Source organism: Stegostoma tigrinum, chromosome 35 (genome assembly GCF_030684315.1).
Source record: "Stegostoma tigrinum isolate sSteTig4 chromosome 35, sSteTig4.hap1, whole genome shotgun sequence".
NCBI lineage: Eukaryota > Metazoa > Chordata > Chondrichthyes > Orectolobiformes > Stegostomatidae > Stegostoma > Stegostoma tigrinum.
The window spans coordinates 10,183,852-10,204,190 of NC_081388.1; the positions used below are offsets into that span (position 1 = coordinate 10,183,852).

Sequence of the window (20,339 nt, forward strand, 5' to 3'; positions counted from 1 at the left end):
ACATCACCAAGGCTTTTAATGTCATGAATTGTTTGGAAGTAGAACTGCTTAGTTACAAATGTTTCCATCATGTCTGCTGTAATGCTTCAAAACCCAATGCAAGCTGGAGGGAAAGCACCTCATCTTCCACTCAAACACTTCACAGCTTTCAGGATTCAACTTGAGTATCGACGCTGTCCTCCATTTTCATCTTAGCCCCCAGTATCTGATCAATTGCTTGCTTCCATTGTTTTGCCCTCAACAAAGGTGAACTGTTGTCTATTACGTGCATTTTGTCAATTATCGTCTCCTACGATAAGAATTCTCTTTTGGTCTGTGCAACTCCACCATCAGAACACATGCTTCTCCTCTCCCTTCGACAACAGTCGAAAAACCAATTTCCAGGCACGCTCAGTTCCAAACAATCGCTAGACTCAAAACATTATCTCTATTTCTATCTCCACAGATGCCGCCAGACTTGCTGAGTTTCTCCAACATTTTCTGCTTGTTTCAGATCTCCAGCATCAACAGTATTTCACTTTTATTTCATGAGACAATGTCCCATAAACATCAAAAGGAATGACCAAGCAGCAATATTTGAGTGATAAACATGAGTTAGGGCACTGAGACAGCATAGCAAAAGAAGACTATTCACCTTCTGCATATGTTCTGCAATTCAGATGGATCATGTCTCATCTGCATCTTCAATTCATTCACTCACACTGGTGTCTCCTTGCTACTGCATTAAAGCCTAATTGAAATACCAAAATCTATGCTTCTACAATGTACCACCTCAACAGCCTTTGAGAAAAATTACTCAGATTTCCACTATGTGGGAATTGGTGCCTTTAACATGACTTCTGAACAGGCCTGCTCTAATTCTAAAGGTTTTATTCTGCTGTTCTAAGGAAAATTTATCTGTAAAACATTCAACAAATGCCCTGCCTTGAGTGCCATGTGAGCTCCAATGAGTTTACTTACTGTGTCCAAGGTGTGGAGGTGGTTTGCTTCCCTCCCTCTGCTTTGATGATTCCTGGCGCACCGAAGGGCTAAATGCCTCATTTCGGATAGCCGGTGAAGAGTGACTCTTCTCTTCTTTCACGCTCACCATTGGTTGAGACTGCACTATTGAGGGAGTTCTTGGCTCCTGTAAGACAGTAAATCCTCATGAAAATACACCAATCCAACTCAGGCCTCATGCAATCAAGAAGTGTCCACACCACTGGACCAAAAGCCTGTAAAGTGGAATAGCGCAGTCTCAATCTGTTCCTCAACAGCAAAATGTGCACACCAATTACACTAATTCTCAGTACCAAAAGGAAAAAGAGGATGGCTTTTGACAGAAATTAGAAGAAACTTTCCAATCAGGTTTATTGATTTTAAAAGTAACCATAGTGCAGCGTGTTCTGGACTAGTTATGATGCTGAACCATTTCATTATCCAGGTCCTTTAAATTTCCAGAAATTAACACCCAGTCAAACAAACACTCAAAAGTAAAAGAAAAAAAACTCAGCAATTTTCTGAAAATAAAAAACAATGACAAAGTGCTTTTCTAATAATCAAAAGGCAGGGCAGTGGCTTTGCAGACAACACTATGTTCTATGCCTAAGGTCCGAGTTCAGAGAAACAAAGCAGAGAGAAAAAAAATCAGACAGCAAATAACAATGCCATCGCTTATGCGGCTGTGAGCAATGCGGAAAACAGTTATTCATTGAGAATTGGTACACAGCAAACTTGAAGTAGGGGGAGGGAATAATGGGTTAATAAATTCATACAGCACAGAAAAGGCCCATCGAGTCCGCACTGACAAACTGGGTGGAGAAACTCAATATTGCATATATATGGGAAGTCAAGACACTTGTCTGAATTTCTATCATGTTCAAATTTATTCATTGCAGCACTCCAGTTACAGTGAAGATGTGCAAATTTCTCTTGAATGAAATAACACAGTATGAAGCTGGATGAACACAGCAAGCCAAGCAACATCAGAGCAGCAGGAAAGTTTGACGTTTTGGGTCAAGGCCCTTCTTCAGAAGTTGGGGAGGGGGGGCGATTCTGAAATAAACAGAGAGGCGGATAGAAGATGGATAAAGGAGAAGATAGGGTGACAGGAGAGGGACAGGTCAAAGAGGCAAGGTTAGAGCCAGAGAAGATGATGATTTGGGGGTGGGGGGAGGGGGGGGGTGGAGGAGGGAGAAGGGAGAGAGAGCGGAAGAGGAGATAGGGAGGACAGACAGACCAAGGAGCCAAGATGAGGTTAGTGGGTTGGAGTTGGGGAGGGAGGAATGGTTAGGGAGGTGGGACTAGCTGGGTTGGTTTTGGGATGTGGCTGGGGGAGGGGAGGGAGATTTTGAAGCTTGTGAAGTCCACATTGATACCCTTGGGTTGTAGGGTTCCCAAGCGAAATATGAGCTTCTGTTCCTGCAGCTTTCAGGTGGTGTCATTGTGGCAATGCAGGAGCCCAGGATGGATATGTTGTCTGAGGAGTGGGGGGAATTGAAATAGTTCACGACTGGGAGGTGTAGTTGTTTGTTGCGAACTGAGCATAGGTGTTCCGCAAAGCAGTCCCCAAGCATCCACTTGTAGAGGAGGCCACAACAGGAACAGCGGATACAGCATATCACATTAACTGATGTGCAGGTGAACATCTGCTTGATGTGGAAAGTCTTCTTAGGGCTTGGGATGGGGGTGAGGGGGGAGATATAGGGGCAGGTGGAGCACTTGCTTTGGTTGCAGGGAAAAGTGCCAGGTGTGGTGGGGCTAGAGGAGTGTGTGGAGCAGACAAGCGAGTCATAGAGAGGGTGGTCTCTCCAGGAAGCACATATGGGTGGGGAGGGAAATACATGCTGTTTTTAGTCCTGATATCCTGAAACTCTTAGTAGAACTGTAGGTACCAGGCTGATTATTATTCAGTTACAATGTAACTACAGGTTTAGAATTTGAAGTCATGGTAACTGCCACCAAGTAAAATCCTAATTTAGAGAAATAATAAAATTGTCTCATTCCCATAGGTTTGCAGAATGGTTACAAGTACACAACAAAACATTCCATGCAAAACACTAATCAGTTGAGTAAAGCAAATGAACAGGAACCAACTGCACTTATTGTTTTCTCTCAGAATATCACTTGATCTGTCCCACTCAGCTGCAACAGAAGCCTTCATTACAGAACAGCTTCAGGAAAAATGCAGTAGGTATCACAGCAAAAGTCCTATGGGGAATTGGTTCCCAACGGCACTATTTTCAGATGTGTAATGCTACAGGGAGGATGGAGTATCGACAGATAGTCTCCCTTCAATGCAGTCATTGTTGAGTTGCACATGTGCTGGACATGTTTCAGAAAAGTCTTCGCTTTTGATTAAGTATATTGTGGCCATCACAAGTAACAGTGCTGCACCCCATGTTTATAATTCACAAGTGTGAACAGATCTTTCAACAACAAAGCTTCATGTTTTATAAAGAATCCCCCAATGTTTCAGTTGGTTACGGCAATATGTAGATACCAACCACAAAGGCCCTAGGATGGACCCTGAATTTGTGCTGATCTCAGAGGAGGAAAATACCAGGGGAACAGCACGAGAAAGAACTTTCAGCCTTAACTGAAATCCAGCAAATCCTCCCTGAAAATGTACACATGCAGGGTTAGGACATGTTGTTGTAAAGCCTAGTAATGCTGACTTGTGCAGGCACATATGATTTGAACAGTGTATCACCACCCCCGGTGCCTCATGCCTATTGCCTACATCCTGTGTGTCAGCTGCTGGCAAAAATAAAAATTCTTTGAAGCATCAGCCCAGTGGAACAGACTACATGAAGCCCCATCTTAGATGCACATCAGGGACATAACACCAATTCTGCTTACCTGCTTCTTATTCTGTGTAGTTCTCGGAGGTGACTGGACAAGAGATGGAAATTGTGGCAGCGGTGGGGAATGCATCAAGAGGGGTGAGGACACGTCTGCCAAATGAGCTGAGAAAAGAATATCAAAAATAAAGAGAGGTAAATAATTTCCCATCAAAGCGGTGTGCAACTCTTTTGACCAGCTTCTTTCTCAATTTCAAGTTTGCACACAGTAATGTTTCTGCAGTACACGTCCTCAAGAAAGCTACTGCAAGATAGAGAGCTTACAGCAGACATCAGTGTGTGTGTGTGTGTGTGTGTGTGTGTGTGTCACACACACCATTGGACTAATAATCCAGAGAGAGGCAGATAAAAATTGAATTCAAAAAAAGATGGAATAAGGAGCTAGCTTCAGTAATGGTGACCCAACTAATGAATGACAAAAACTAACTAGGTTAGGAATGTCCTTCAAGAAAGGAAATCTTATTTTTTCCTGATCTGGCCTACAAGAGATGTCAAACCTATGGGATGACCCTGAAAACAGCCTACTGAAATGGTCTAGTAAGCCATTTAGATCACAGGCAATTTCAGAGAAGCAACTAATGTTGGTCTTGCCAGAGACAAATCCGACGATCTGAAAGAAAAGTTTGACCCTGGGCATTTATTTTCTGTTCAAAGGAAAATCATGGTTCAAAGTGATGACACTTTGAAAGAACAATTAAATTCAGTTCCATTCTGCTCCTCCAACATAAGCTATCCAATCCTGATTTGAGTTTTTCCCTTTCAAATGCTCTTCCAGTTCTATATTAGCGAATTTCCTCTTGGTAAATTCATACACAAACTAGAACATGAGGTACCTGTGCTCCAGGCTGACAACACCTCACCCTGTCCCCATCCCAAGTATTTCCACACACATTGTTCCAAGATTCCTTACCTGTAGAATAAGGGTCAGGCTTCGACTGTCGTGGCGAGTGGTGGTGCTGAATAACCTGCTGGGGTTTCGCCTGCTGGGGAGGCTGATGCTGCGGTTGCTGTGGCTGTGGCTGTGGCTGCTGAATGTGGGATGGAAACTGCATAGACTGCATGTGAAGTGGCCTTGGTTGATGCTGCTGTGGCACCTGTTGCTGGGGTAGAGGCTGAGGCTGGGGATGTGGCGGAGGCTGGGTGTGAGACAGAGGCTGGGGCTGGGTATGAGGCGGCTGGGGCTGACTGTGGACTGGCTGAGGTGGGGGTTGAGGTTGGGATTGGGATTGGGATGAAGTCTGGACTGTTGAGAGAAGTGGAGTTTGATTTTGAGCCTTTTGTAGCTGTTGCAAGTACAGATGCATCTGACTAGGCTGCAGGGGAATTGAGAGACGAGGTGGTGGTTCCTCCTCTTCCAGCAATGCTGGTGGCTGCGTCATCTGTGGCGGCTGTAATATAGGCTGTGGGACCATGGGTGGGGACTGTGCAAGAGGCCGCGGCTGTTTTGGAGGTAGAGGTGCGGCTTTACCGCTGGGTCTGGATGGCTGTTGAGGCAGACTACTGTGCAAAGCTACAAGGAAAAAGATCACAAAAAGGAGCAACTGTTATTTTACATTGCTCTTTTCAAGAAACAGGTTTAGCAGGAGAACTTTCTCACAAATAATTATACATGTCTATTTTCATTACGTATCATCTCACTCTCGCAGCATCCGTTTCTTAAATAATGAGAGTTTTGTTTTCCATTACTGTCACTAGAATTCTACTCTGTCAATAACTCATGTTGAAAGAATTTCAAACATCAAATATACCTTTTTACTAGCTTGAATCTGCATCTCCTGATGCGACTCTTGAAATTTAGTTGTAGAATCTTTATTTTATTCATTTCAATGACTCTTACCCACTACCTACATAATTCCACCATTCTAAGGTGAATAGTCTACATTTCTTCATAACACAATCTTGAGTTATTCAGAAACCTTTATTTCCCCTCTTGCTTCCAATTCTCTTCAAAGAATGGAACCTACAGACACTCCAGCCAGCATGGCTAAGTGGTACTGAGAAAAAACATGACATGGGATACTTGCCTTCATTCATTGAGGCATTGAACAGAGGAACGGGGAGGTTATGATGGACCCAAACACAACACTGGTTAGTCCACAGCTGGACTTCTACGTGCAGTTCTGATCACCACATTGTAGGAAGAATGGAATTGCACCAGGGAAGGTGCACGAGTGATGCCTGGGTTGGAGTGTTTCATCTCTGAAGAAAGACTAACTAGATAGGCTTGGGTCATTTTCTTTGGAGCAGAAAAGGCCAAGAGGAGTCTGAATGAGATTTGCAAAATTATCGAAGGGCACCATAGAGAGGGGTGATGGGAACAAACCTTAAATCTCCATGGCTGGTTTTTGACTCCCCTACTAAGAGGAAAGGTAAGGAGCAAAGGTTTAGGGCAGAATTAAGCAGCATTGTTTTCACCCAGAGGGTAATGGTTATTTAGAACTAAACAGGGTACGAGAAGCAGGATCCATTACATTTAAGTAGCATTTAGAAAACACTTGAAATGCCACAGCATGCAAGGCTATGGGCCAAAAATTGGGCCATGGGATTAGAGTAGATAGGTACATGATCAACTTGGCCACTATAGGTCGAAGAAACTGCTTCCAATGCTGTAATACTCTGATTTCGATGTGTAGAGAAAGCAAGGGTAAAGAGGTCTATGTACACAAAATTAATCAAGTAATGCTAATGCGACTTGTAAATATGTACTCATAAGTATCACTTATTCAGCAGACACTTCAGCAACAACGGAGATAAAGCACACTAAGCCATCACACTATTGAATACTTGTCCAAAATTCAAGTGGGCACAGGACATATTCCTTCCAGCATGGAGACTCATGGGGAAAAAGCCAAAATATAATGCAGCTTCACAAAACCTCTCGATGCTGGGCCTTCCTGAAAGGTTAGAAATTAAACCAACCTGGAGGAGACACCACTGAATGCTGTGAGAGATGAGGGGGAGAGTGCTGCTCAGGAGCAGGTGGCAAATGCGTCTGCAGCTCGCTCTGGTGTGGAAGGTGCATCATGGGAGGCCCAAAGTGTGGCATGGCATCATAGGCATTGGTCAATATCTGCGGCTCCATGATCGGAAGAGAAGTAGGTATAAACTGAGGAGGCGACTGCTTCATCGGCTGCGGCTGCTGATGGTGATGGTGGTTCTACAAAAGAGGGCACGAAGTTATCGTTACAGAACGATGAGTAATGAATGCTGTAATCAATGTTATAATGTTACAGGGGTATGTTTTTTTTTAGGTCCTATTAAGATATTTTATGCTTTATTTACCTTGTGGTGTTTTCTGGAATTGGTTTATTTATTACTTGATTAAACATTAATTATTTTCTTCTCAGCCCTCCCAGTCACCTCATTCAACAGCTAATCACCACATATTTGCTCCTGGAGTTTAATACATTCAATGTAATGTGCCCTAGATGAGACAATATTCCAAATGCCATTCGTCTTCTGGTCCAACTTGCAGATGTGAAGAGTGAATGGGGATTGACAACATGAAGGGGCTGTACAATTAAAATTGCATCTCTCAGCCTCTCTAGTGTAACAAATGGCATTACACAAATATGCTACTCCAAAAGAATGAGATTGGCAACTTCAAAATAATGTGCACCATGCCTGAAAGGTATGATACTGGAAATGACAAAGTTCATCTAGAACTTTGTTTATCTTCATAAAGCAACTGCAGGAGCTACAATAACTGTCTCACCCAGCATCTTGGACTTGAGGCGCAGGGGAAGATTGGGATCAAAAGGATTGATGCTTCTAACCTAGATCCTTCAGGGAAGGAAGAGGGAGTTGAAATTGTTGGCTCTGCAGTCAAGAGATTAAATGCCATTCCAACACACAAACCACTGATTCCCATATGACATACCATTACTCTGTAGGAACCAATGACAAACAATCCACCTCCCACACAATTGCCATTCCAAAAGTAAGAGTCTTAAACAGACAAGATTAACGTAGTCTCAGACAGAGGTCCAGCTGCTACCAGCGTCCATGTTTGCCAAAATTTCCTTTGATGGTTTAGGTGGTTATAAAGACCCACCCTTGAGTCCATAGCATCACATTAACAAAAGACGACATTACCAGCAGGCAATCAAGCATAGCTTGAGTCACAGCTGGCAAAATTGAATCTTTACGGTCAACTTTAAGCTAATGACAGTTCTACAGTGTAAACAGATTTCACCAGCGATCTACACAGAATCTCCTGAAGTGACTCTCAAATTTAAATTTTCTGTAGGGAGTATAATGTAGAGTTGATATGATCACACTGTTTAGAAACGTTCAAAAGATTCAACTGGGTAGATAAAAACCATTTCCTCTACACTACGAATGAGCAAAGGATTCAAGTTTAAAATTAGAGCTAGACCATTTAAAAGGCAATTCAAGGGTACCTTGCACCCTCCCACCCCACCCTCGTAGTACAAATCTGGAGCTCTTGCCTGCCAAAACACTGGCTCTGTTTCGCAACAGAAGGTGGTAAGATTTCTGTTGGTAAGGTATTAAAGAAAACAAGAGTTGAGGTACAGGTTAACCATAATCTAAGTGAACACAAGAGCAGGCTTCAGGGATAAGTGACCTACTCCTGTGTTCCTTACATGTAAATGTATATTGTTCCAAGTTACAGACTTTTTTGGTGATGTTTAGTTACCACAGCGAATAAACACAAGGGGAAGAGATATTGGCAGATCTCTAACATTTAGAAAAGTTGGCAAGCACTGAAATATTATTTCAGCACATCACAATTATTTATCAAAACACTATGGTTTTCTACACTTTAAGACATTTAACGTAAGGTAAAGAAAGATATTACTGCAGCATGTTTGTGAGATATTAAATTTTTGAATTCCTCTAGGCAGATTACAGTAAAAGAGCTCTTTTTAAGATTAATACGTTATAGTTCTCCCTTTCTAAATATACAATATTTTCCAGCTTTCTTCTTTATTCTGTCCCTCAGCTCTATTCCGGCACCAGACCCTGCCTGCAGTAAACTGACACAAGTCCTTTGATTTTGTCACTCATGCCCAGCATTTATCACTAAGGCTCAGCATTGAGGCAAAAGGGAAATGACTGGTGGGGAGACCCAGGCATCAGATTTCCCTGATGCAGAATTACCCCAGCTCAGTGCTGCCAAAATTAGCCTATGGCTAGGAACAAAGGTGGAGGGGGGAGATTAAATCCTACACCTTCAGGATGCATAATATTTTGGACTTGTGTGACTTACTCTCCATTAAGCTATGTTTTCCTCTCTCCCCTCAAAAGTTACTGAGCATTCACTTTCTCAAGAGGAATTACAAGTGGGACAGTTTTCAAACGTATCAGGAAAGCTAACCTCCTGCCTTTTCTCCTGGCTGGCAGTGATAGAAACTTTAAGAGATGGGGTGCGGGGGTGGGGGGAGAAATGAGGAAGAAGAAACAGAAAATGCAGTCAAACAAACAGCACAGTGCAGTATTTTGCAAATTTACTTATTTTATGCAGATTTCCACAAGTAGCACGTGAAGAGACACCAAAACCCCCCAATCCATCCCAAAAGTAAAACGAGCACATAGTCTCAGCCCAATGTTTATTCCTACCTTCTTCTGCTCCCGTCCAGAGCGATTCTTGTGGCTGCCATGTTTGGCTTTAGGTGGCATCTCTGCAGAAGAGAGTTGAAATTGAGACGTGCTGGCTGACGGACAACCGCATCTAATCCATACTGTACACAAAAGAGCTCCAGCTGACTTTTTTTTCCTTTAAACAGCTCCAACAGAGGACCTGCTTACAGCAGATTACAGCAAGAATTGTTTAGATCCCCAAAAAAATGCATAGAAGCCTTTGTTGTAGAGTAGGGAATTTTTCTTTTAAAAAGTTAGGGCTAGGACATTACACATTTTCCCCAATTTCTTTGCAATTTTGCCTGATTTCATCCAGCTGTAGCCACAAGGTAGGCACGTGCCTACCGGTATTATGTGCCTAGTTCAAGGATCCCCCTCTGGATTGTCCGTCCTTCCATTGGGGATTGGAATTATTCCTCCAGAAATAAATATGCATCCCCAATTCTCCATCAATGCTGTGCTTAGTTCTACTTTGCATGATAAAATCAACTGGTGTCTTACAAAAATATTGACAATAGAAGACTCAACCTTGTAATTAAATTGTAACAACTAATTATATTAAGATATGTACTGGCTGCACACTAACCTATCCCCTCTGAGCTCAGGAATTAAACACAAGGCGACAGTTCTCAAGAATCTCACTTTAGGAGTTTTACTATCATGCTTTAATTGCTGTCCTCTGCTCCTATAACATTGCCTTCTTCCATGACAAAGTGACATTAGAAACAGGGTGCTAAGTACTGCTATTAGCTGCATGAATACTGACAATACAGTTGACACCTCATTTTCTCAAGCAAAGAGGTGACATGTCAATCAATAGGCTCCCTTTCTTCAAGGCCTCCCTACCATGAGGTAGCTGTGTTAAGTAATTATCATGTGGGTAATTGGGTGTACAAACCCATTTCCTACAATTCTGTGGGCTTACTGTCCCATTTTCTATAATCATCAATTGCGCAGTTTCTTGTACCAGTTTAACCATCTGACAGTTTCAAATTCCTCTAGACTGGTATCAAATGCTTTGTTCAAATTCAACAGCAGACATCAACCTAAGTCAAACTGTATTTTGTCTGCTCATGAATAACAATGAACATTGAGAGCCACTGTAACTGATTAAGTACACGCCTGAGACTATTTTGACCTCTGTCCTTCCTATTGCTAAACCAAGGATGAACAAATCACAGAATCAGTTTGTCCTGATGTAATACAACAGGGACAGTAATTCTTGAACAGATTCAATTTAACTAGCATGTTATTAACAGGTTACATGCTGTCTTATGGGTTAACAGAATTGCAATCAAATCTGTCAAGGATTGTTTTTGACAACAAAGAGGTGATTTTCAAACTCCAGTTTAACACATTATACCAACAACCAGGTCCACAGAGGTTAAAGTTCCACTCAAATGCTTATACCTTTATGCTGATGAACAGTATTATGGATTAATGGAGGTTTGATCTTTGTTCCTCAAAGCACATTGAATACACATTAAAAGTGGATTATTTCATTGTATTATCTTAGAGCAAGGAACTAGTCAAATGATTCCGAAGACTTCCTCCAAAACACTTCACAGAACATTTCAACACAAATGCAATTATCATGCTAAAACATTAATTACACAATGATAAACATGTTTTCACCGTGGTTGTCCTTACACTGCCATCAAAATTACTTGCCGTTGAAACACAAAACTAGTTTATATTAGCTCAGAAAACAACAGTGAATTATTTGAGCAAATCCCTGATAGCTGCCCATTTCGGATGAGAATGTAAGTCACAAATGCATTTCTAATCTAGGTCCAACTTTTCTATAATAGCATACCTAAAATGTTTTCAGAAAAGCCGCTCACTACAATATTTTGCATAAGGCAGGAACTACATAAACAGGAATATAGCAATCCTGGCCCCAGATTTAAAAGGTTGAAATTCATATTTACAGATGACTCAAATAGATAGCTTCCCAGTTGGTAGACACTATCGCATCAATAGACAGACTAAGATCTACTCAAACTTGTATTTAAAACATGCCAAGGTACATAGGGCACATTTAGTAGCAAAGGGTGCAAAAAGATCAGATGTGGTCCTAAAGTTTGGTCAAAGAAATTTGCTTTCAAGGAAGGATGTGTGTGTGCTGGATAGCTTAGAAATGGGTCGTTTTCAAGCAGACCCTCACTTCAAAAAAGGAACACAAACATTTTACACTTTTCACAAAATAAATTCTTCAAGAGAACACTGTATAAAAGAGCATACTAATCAAAGTTAAATTTTTGATCAAACTAGCATAAACAGATTAAAATAATTTGGCAGTGTTCAGATCTAAAGCTGAGCCAATTCCAAGAAGTGAGGAACATTTGAGTCGCTATTAGTTTAAAAAACTGCAAAATGACTTTGCACAATGTAGGAAGTCTGGCCTGAAAATTTTTCATGTTACAGAAATATAAAGCTGACAGGTACTTATAAGACACACTGTTTTCTCTGTTTTACCTCAATAGGTCATTTCTCAATAAGTATCTGCTCATATTTTGCTTCTTTACCATAGTATCAAACACTACACATTACCCCAAACTTCAAATTTAATGAAATGCAAAGCAATGAAGTTTCATCCAGCAAATTAAACCTGCAATATACAGCAGCAGTTTTTATTATGGTTGCACTTAATAACTATTACAATAACTAATCATTTTGTGTATGCGGTCGTGATCGCTGGCAATAAAATATGCTTGACATCTACTCTAATATAATACAAAACACAGTGAACTGATGTGGAGCATCTTGGGATTCACGTGTGCTCTTAGCCAAGATTAGCTCGGTCTGTAATTTTCCTCAAAACTGGGGGCAATGAATAGTGCAGATAATGTTGATTCTATCTGCTTTGTTAGTCATATAGGAAAATGAAATCGGTGAGAAAACTAGGAAGATGTTAGAATTTATAATTAATTCATAGTGGAAATCAAATGGCCGTATAGCTAAATGTCACAATCACAAGAAGCAATGTCTTTAGAAGACTGTTGCTTCATTATCCTCAATTTAGTTTCAAATGTTAATGGACCACATATAAAATAAATTTTTTTATTGTTAGTCATTGTCAGGCACAGCACTTGGACATGTTAATTGCTTTTCTAAAGCTGGGATACCTCATACCTGCTTGATAAAACCATTCAGAACATCAAAATTTATTTTGATGTTGCTTATATCTACACAAAAAAGCTGTACGGGCGTGATAATAGCAGATATGCAGCTCTAATGGCTCAACAAGAGTTCTCCTGATTCAATAAACATGTCCCAAGAAGCACATACTCACTGAAATCCAGCAGGTCGAGCCTTCTATTTACCTTCTAAAACAACTGAAGTCACAGAAAAGCAAACCACTCAGGGTACACTCTGATTTACATTCTAGTCCTGAAATTTCAACGTATAAAATGCATTTGACAATTCCTCAGCTAGAGTTCTTTGTTAACCACTGATGGAGATCCATGTACAACAGCTAGAATTCAAGAGGATTTATTGGTAGCTTAAGCAGAATTAATTAAACAAGCCTACTTCAAATAGATTTTATGTTATTGTTTGAAGTGTCTGATTGCTTCACATAGACCTAAAGATTCCATGTTGTTAATCATTTCAAAAACTAAACTATTTATCTTTACCTTCCCAAGTGTGTGTAAATACCTTTCCTTTCATGTGTTTCTGCTTTCATACAGATTGGATCTTTCATTTTGACAGCTGATGTATAACTGCGTGCACTTTCAGATGAGAGTCAGTGAAAAGGCCTAGTAATTTTTCTCCCCATTTTACAAACTGTTCCCACATGACCAGCCCACCATTATTGCATATTTATAATGCATATTAGTAGTTACTGAAGATTGAAGTGAACACCATTTAACCAATATCTCAAGAAATGCTCAACCTTTCAGCAACTTTGGAAGAATGCAGGACAATTAAGTCAAAGGAAAGCATGTTTGAAAATCTCCAGTAGATGAGACTGAAAAATTAAAACTAAATTGGCAAGTGAGGACAAAATTATGGGAAAAAGTGCATTAAGAAATAAAAACCAAGATGTTAGTATTACTATCAAAATATACACTTACTCGCATTAACGAATCATGCGGATTCTTACATTTACCACATCAGGTCATAACAGAATTACTTGCCCATTTCTATCATTCTGTGCACATTATCACACTTGAGAGCTCAAGATAAGCAAAAAGGCCATAATTCACTTCCATGACACTAAAAGGAACCAAAAATCCTATTGATAATTCAAACAGATCAGAGAGACATAAGCTCTGATCTATGCGATGAACATCATTTTAGGTATCTTTGTGGGTAGGAAGAAATATTGAGCAGGTAATTTAGTTCAGAGGTGAACTGTTTTAAAAATATTCTAGAAAAAATAGCTGCTGAGAATTTGACATTAGAAGACTTCATCATTTAAGTATGCCTGCATCATGTAGATGTTTTGGATGGGCCATGAACACACTGGAATTTCAACTAAGTTGAATTAACATTCTCAAATTACCAAATGTTCTTGCATTATTTAGTCCAACTTGCATCCTTCCTCTCCCAAAGGCTCAGACCCTTACTGGAATACAATATACTCTGACAACACTAACTGCAACTTTAGCATGAAGCACATGACAGTTTTTCAAATTATAGTGAGGGAAGTTGTGAGCGAAAGCAGGGTCTAACTGATGCTGTAAATGACATCAACTGAGTGGGGAATGGGGAGAGACACAAGGCGGCAAGGGAAGGCAGTGGGGGGGGGGGGGGGGGGGAGAGGAGATGGAAACAGGCGAGGTTGGGATCGGACACCCAAGCATGGCGAGCAGGGTGGGGAGAGGAACAAAAAAGCAAGAGAGGGATGGAAGGAAGCAGAGCAGTGAAGGGGAATGAACAGCGTACAGATCGGAGATAAGGGAAAGCGTGAGATGAGAAGGACGCAAGCAAACAGCATAAAAAGTAAATCAAGGAAGGTAACTGCCCTGGCTGTTATATACGTCACCTTTCGTCCTGTACGAGTTCAGTGTGTACTGTTATAATTGCGACTGTCACCAATCAATTTCCATAATCAATAAACCACTTTCTAAATATCAAGGGGAGCTTGTGGTGCAAAGGCAGTGTCCCTACCTCTTGAGCCAGCAGACCCAGGCTCAAATCCCACCGGCTCCAGGTGAGGGTAATAACATCTGAACAAGGTTGATTAGAAAAATAGGCCAGGCATCCCTGAAAGAGTTAGCACTTCTCCAAGTGTTTAAAGAAATAACTATTTCAGCATGGTCACATGATATCCCCAAGAGGAAGCAAAGTCTTTAGGAATACAAGTGAGACAATAACGATGGTTTAAACATTCCTTCTGAAGCTCAAATGAAGTGTCATTACCTCACTTAATCAACGTCAAGTCTCAATCATCAAAAAGAATAATTTGAATTTACTATGGAACAACTTTATCTAATTCAATAAAGGCCTGAAGGTCAAGATTTTTGATGTTTAGTCACTGTTGTAGTATCAAACACTGTCATTTTACATATAAGGTCCTACTAATATGAATGTAATAATAACCAGGTAATCTGTTTTACTGTTTGTGACTGAAGCATAAATATTGATCATGGGATCTTTTATATACATCCATCTGAACAGCACAGACTGATTTAGGTTTAATATGTTTGACAATATAGCACCTTTTTAGTGTGTCATCTTAGATTTTTGAGAACCTAAGTTTGAGTGGTACTCAAACTAACAATATTCTGATTTGGATGCGTGCACGACCCACCAAGTCACTGCTGACATCATCACAAATGCTAACTTCATGAATTTACAAAGTTGGCCACTGCATCTTATTTTCAGCATTATTTTAATAAGAGTTTAAATTTAACTCAAAACTAGTTAAACATGGCAGTTTACAATGCCCTTATCCAGATTTTTAAAAAGGTGTTTTTAAATTAATATAAATGCTGGCTTAAGATCATTGACTTAGACCAATGATTGTATCAACAACTCAGAAGTTTAAACACTGAAGCCACACTCCAGGAATTCAGCATTCAACCTGGGCTGGCTGACATTTTGTACTGTATCAACGGAGATCTGCATAAAGATGTCAACCTTCAGATGTTTCATTAACTCAATGCCATCTTTATGGGATGATGGAGCCCAAAGTTCTTGTGATCTTGGTTAACATTTTTTTTGTAGGGGGTGGGGGAAGAGAAGGAAGACGATGTGAGAGGGGGCGCAAAGAGAAATCACCAATATTAGAATAATTAATTAGTTATTCATCTTCCTACATGTGGCACCCAGCTTATCTTAACCTGCTGCCATGTTTGCTTTCACAGTAAACTGATTAATTTTGTGAGCCATCTGAGACACAATAGGGGCTAATTCAGCATACCCTCAGTGTGGTGTGCCGTCCTCTCTTGCGGATTAATGGCTTCAGAAATAAATCATCATATTGCTTTTGGACTACTGGTTTTACTTCTTGGTGTATGGATGGCAGAATCAAAAATCACGGCAGTGGCCAAGGAACAAACAGGCTCACGTGCATTTCTGCCTCCACCAAGTAGAAAGTACCTGATCCTCCAAAGTTGCATGTAATTTGGGATGAGGCACAAATTCCACAGCATGCTGCTTCACTGCTTTCGTTAATATTTTTACACTAAATAGGAATTCAAAAATAATGGTAGCATTTAAGAGACACAAGCATTTGCTGCTTACAGTATTATAGGTGTGAAGTTGTGCTGATATTCCATAAGTGAGGAAACTCCAAAAGTCAAACTTCAGTTATAAAATTAAGATTTGTACATCTTTGTTTCTAGCAATATTAATTACTCTAATCGCAACATCAACTCTTCAACATTACGGTTTCTTTATAAAGAAGTTTTGCAGAACCAACTTGAATTGTGTTAGATGAACAAGTTGCCCAAAATCCATTCAAATGGTCACATCAGAACAAATAATGGAATTTCAGTCATTCGAGGCAAGGTAATTCCAACAACTATCACTTGGTAATGGACTGCTTAGTAGAGATAGATATATTAAGCTATCGCAAACAGACGGACACTGAAATGAGGTCACACAGACAAGTCTTACCGGCTGCAGAATCTATGCTCACATTGGAGACAGCAAGAACTGCAGATGATGGAGCTATTCACTATGTTAGTTATGACCTCTCTATTCATAGATCCAACAGGATGTGTTGTGTACTTTTGTTCAAACTTTAGAAAGAATTGCAATGGACAGACAACATATCTGCAACTGCAGAGTTTCTCACCTTGTTTGGTAAAGGGCCCGGCTTCAAATTACCTACATTGGATGTATTGTCAACTTACCGGTCTAGGTAATCACCTAGCCAAATGAGGTACATCATACTACTTATAGATTTGTAATGATTTCGTGATCTACATAGCCCCGGACAGTATACAACTCAACCCACCAAGCAATCACGTTCTGGTTTGCAAACTTGTTTTATTTGAGAACTGATGAAAGGTAGAAAACTATACAAAGTTTTAAAAAAAAATACATATATAATTTAACCCCAAATATAAAGTCAACATGCATCAGGTACATATTCAACTAGAAAAGTAGAAAGAGTAAAAAATATATTTTTATATATACTACAAAAGCTGCATTTCTGGTAACTATATCCAGTCAATTGTTCATTTGGGAGGGACACTGATACAGTGAAAATGGCAAATGAATAACGACAAGCCAAATGATCAGCTTAAAATACCACAGGTTCCCACCCCACAAAGACAAATCACATTAAAGATTATTTGAAATAACTGAGTGGCTATGACCCAAAGCTACAGTTAAAATTCATTCACCCAAAGTATATTGTTCTGATGCTCAACGAAATCAAGCTTTATTACAAGCTAAATATACATTATATTCAAACACTTCAGAACAGTCATAAATTCAGTCTTTGAAAGATTGGTTTTGGAGACCGATTGACATCATAACCAACCAATCTGGACCAGATTTTGGTCATAACTGGGGAACTCCCCAGCTATCTGTAAAGATACAGTCCCACATTCCATGCATAGAATGGGATCACTTTTACAGCTGAACCCGAGTACTGCACAGAACTCTCATTAAGGTTGACCGAAGTGGCTGGAAAGTACTTATAAAAAGATCAGTTAAGACTACTCAAGAAAAGACTTCCTACGATGCTGGGTTCCAAGCTGCAACGTTCAAGTGTTTTCTGCTCATCAAATGTTGTCCCCAGCTGCACAGCATGATCCTAAAGTATTAGAATCATGACACTTACATCTGAATGTCTACAAAGAAACCACCTTAGCAACTTGAAAGAGTAAATTGCAAAAGGAAATAAGACTGTACAATGAGTGTGAGCATGCTCTTACATTTATTTCCAAAGTAAACTGGGCCACACCATTCCACAACATGGTACGTCACACTAAAGCGCAAGAAATTAGGTCCGACCACAATGGTTGGCTACAATGGACAGGGCGGGGTAAAGCCCACCAAACTAATGTAGCTCTACCCACAAGATCAGCCAGCACTCCACTGCCTCAGTACTAAAGCTAAAAACTGATTAAAAGGAAAAATATGGTCTAACATTTGATGCCTACTGGCTGAATTAACATCGATAAATCAGGGTACAGCACAGACAAGGTGAAATATAGCCAAATCAGTTGTGACCCAGCCTAATCAAAGTATCTCTTACCATGCTAGTGCAACTGTACAGTCATATTTATATCAAGCATGCCTGTACTCTCGGAAAGGAGAGCACAATTTGAGACTTGAGTAGGTTTGTATTGTAAATTTATTTCTTTTGAGAACGGGGTAAAAATTGTTGAAAATTACTTTACAGAGCATTTGAACAGCTAATGAAGAGGCTGCTTTCACCTACCTTCCATTGAGGAAGTTTTAAGCTCAGGTCACCAGAGAAGCAAGGAATACTATTTTAATATGCTGTGTACCAATTTCAACTATTCCAGTAAAAATGGCATGACTAATGAGACAGACTTGCAACTGGCCATTCATTACCATACTAGTAATACAACATCCAAAAAATTCTTGATCAAACATACTTTCAAACTCCTTCAAATAAACAGACTGGCAAGTGCACTAATTTAACTTGTAAAATGTCAAAAATCAATGGAAAAGTAATGTCATGAAATTTTGATTAGTTTCTTTTTCAAAGTTACAACCATATCGAAAGGAAATGGTCATGGGTCAACTGACAGCAGTTTCATAAACTGGTTGGAACCTGTAAAGAAAAATATAGCGAAGTGGCAACCCAACTTAAAACTATGCCTTATGGCTGCCTGGAGTTCGGGTATGGAGTGCAAAATATGGACACAACGCAGTGTCAAAAAAAGCCTCTCAGTTTAATGATAACTTACTTTAATGAATGCATCTTCTAACAAGAAACAAAATAAACACCTCAATCAAACTGCAGGTAGAGCTGACCACAGACTAAAACTCAAGAGTCTGCAAATTTGATGATAAACAGGATACAGTCTTCTAAGCTTCAGTTGTTAAAACAGCTGTTTTTACCAGAAATACAGCTTTCAATCTCATTTTAATAACTGCTAAACACTACGTGTAGACTGTAACTAAGGTTTCTCTTGCATGCAATGCATATTTAAAAAAGCTACTCCAATCAATCCTTGTGACCCCAAAGTCAAACGAAAAATACAAAAGAGTTTAAAAAGCAAAAAACTTCCCCCACAATTACAAAACATGCAAATTCAAAATAAATAGATATACAGTTGCATACAAAAAAAAACAGTTGTGGAACACTGAATTGTTTCATCACAATAAAATTGGCATACATACTCCAGTTTCTTTTCCAAAAAAAATTCACAAATTTCATCTTTTAGCTTAGAAAAAAACTTCAAACAAAGTAGCCAACGAGTGCTAAAGTTTTGACTGAGGGGCCAGCTATGCCATTCCAAAACAGAAGTAAAAGCTCCTGTTATGCTAAATTTTTTTTAAAAAGTATTTTTTAAAAATAAAGAAGTCTGCTGCTTAGGTTTGCCTCGCCTCCCAAAAATTACTTCTGGCTAAATACAATGCTTCACTTCTAAAACAAAAGGGCTGCAATGAATTGGCCAAATCCAAATTGTACTATTCTATAAACACCACAAATCCATGCCAATTTAGATCCGGAAAGACCTCAGTACACAGCTCAAATCCACAGCAATCTGAATGCAACCAGGCCAAAGATTTATGCATTTAGATTCAAAGATGTGCCAGTCACAAACTGAAAACAAACAAATCAGACCTAAACCTATTCTGTAACTTCTCTTTTCTTTACAAGGCATCTCCATACTAGGATCTAGCCCCACAGTCAAAAGCAGTGTAAGCAGAACAGCGATTAAACTGACCATAATGCAAGAGAAAATTTCAACAATTGAATCTTTACTTTAAATTGGTGTGCAATCCTTTTCATTGAGGTCTGTCTGAAGCGCCAGTTTCAAAACTGCACCAAATCATGCATCTCAGAACTATTGTTCAAATTGTAGCACTTGAGAAAAATGTTCAAGCATACCCAAGTCCAAAGGGTTATGTGCCAAAAACCAATGGCATTAAATTTACAACAAAAAAGTTAAAATGAATGGCACCAAGCATCACCTGAATTTAATAAAAACGATCAGATGCAGGATCCTATAACAAACCATGGAAGATAAATTACTAGAGCCCAAAGAAACAGGGACGACCAGACCATTTTAAATTCCGGCACTAGTCACTTTCTCAAACTGTGTCGTGGAGAGGCCCTTTAGTCTAAATACCAGTTAGGCTCAAAGTGTATAGTTGTGTAACACCCTAAGTATTATGAAGTAGGTTGACATCTAAGCATTAAACTAGATGCTGTAGGCTTCCCAATCAAGAAAAGCAAAAAAAAGTGTTGGTATCTTGGAGAAAAACGACAGTTTTTGCCATTTC

General features: G+C 39.7%; 1 protein-coding gene across 3 annotated transcripts in view; it reads right to left on the reverse strand.

Moving 5' to 3' along the window:
* Window positions 1-20,339, reverse strand: part of brd4 (bromodomain containing 4) — a 184,487-nt gene that overhangs the window by 14,413 nt on the left and 149,735 nt on the right. For all 3 annotated transcript variants that reach the window (XM_048521930.1, XM_048521931.2, XM_048521929.2), the window contains 5 exons: window positions 9,426-9,487; window positions 6,762-6,999; window positions 4,753-5,352; window positions 3,841-3,947; window positions 961-1,126 (listed from right to left, as the gene is read on the reverse strand). In XM_048521930.1, the coding sequence (XP_048377887.1) occupies window positions 961-1,126; window positions 3,841-3,947; window positions 4,753-5,352; window positions 6,762-6,999; window positions 9,426-9,487 (1,173 nt within the window). The remainder of the gene's footprint in view (window positions 1-960; window positions 1,127-3,840; window positions 3,948-4,752; window positions 5,353-6,761; window positions 7,000-9,425; window positions 9,488-20,339) is intronic.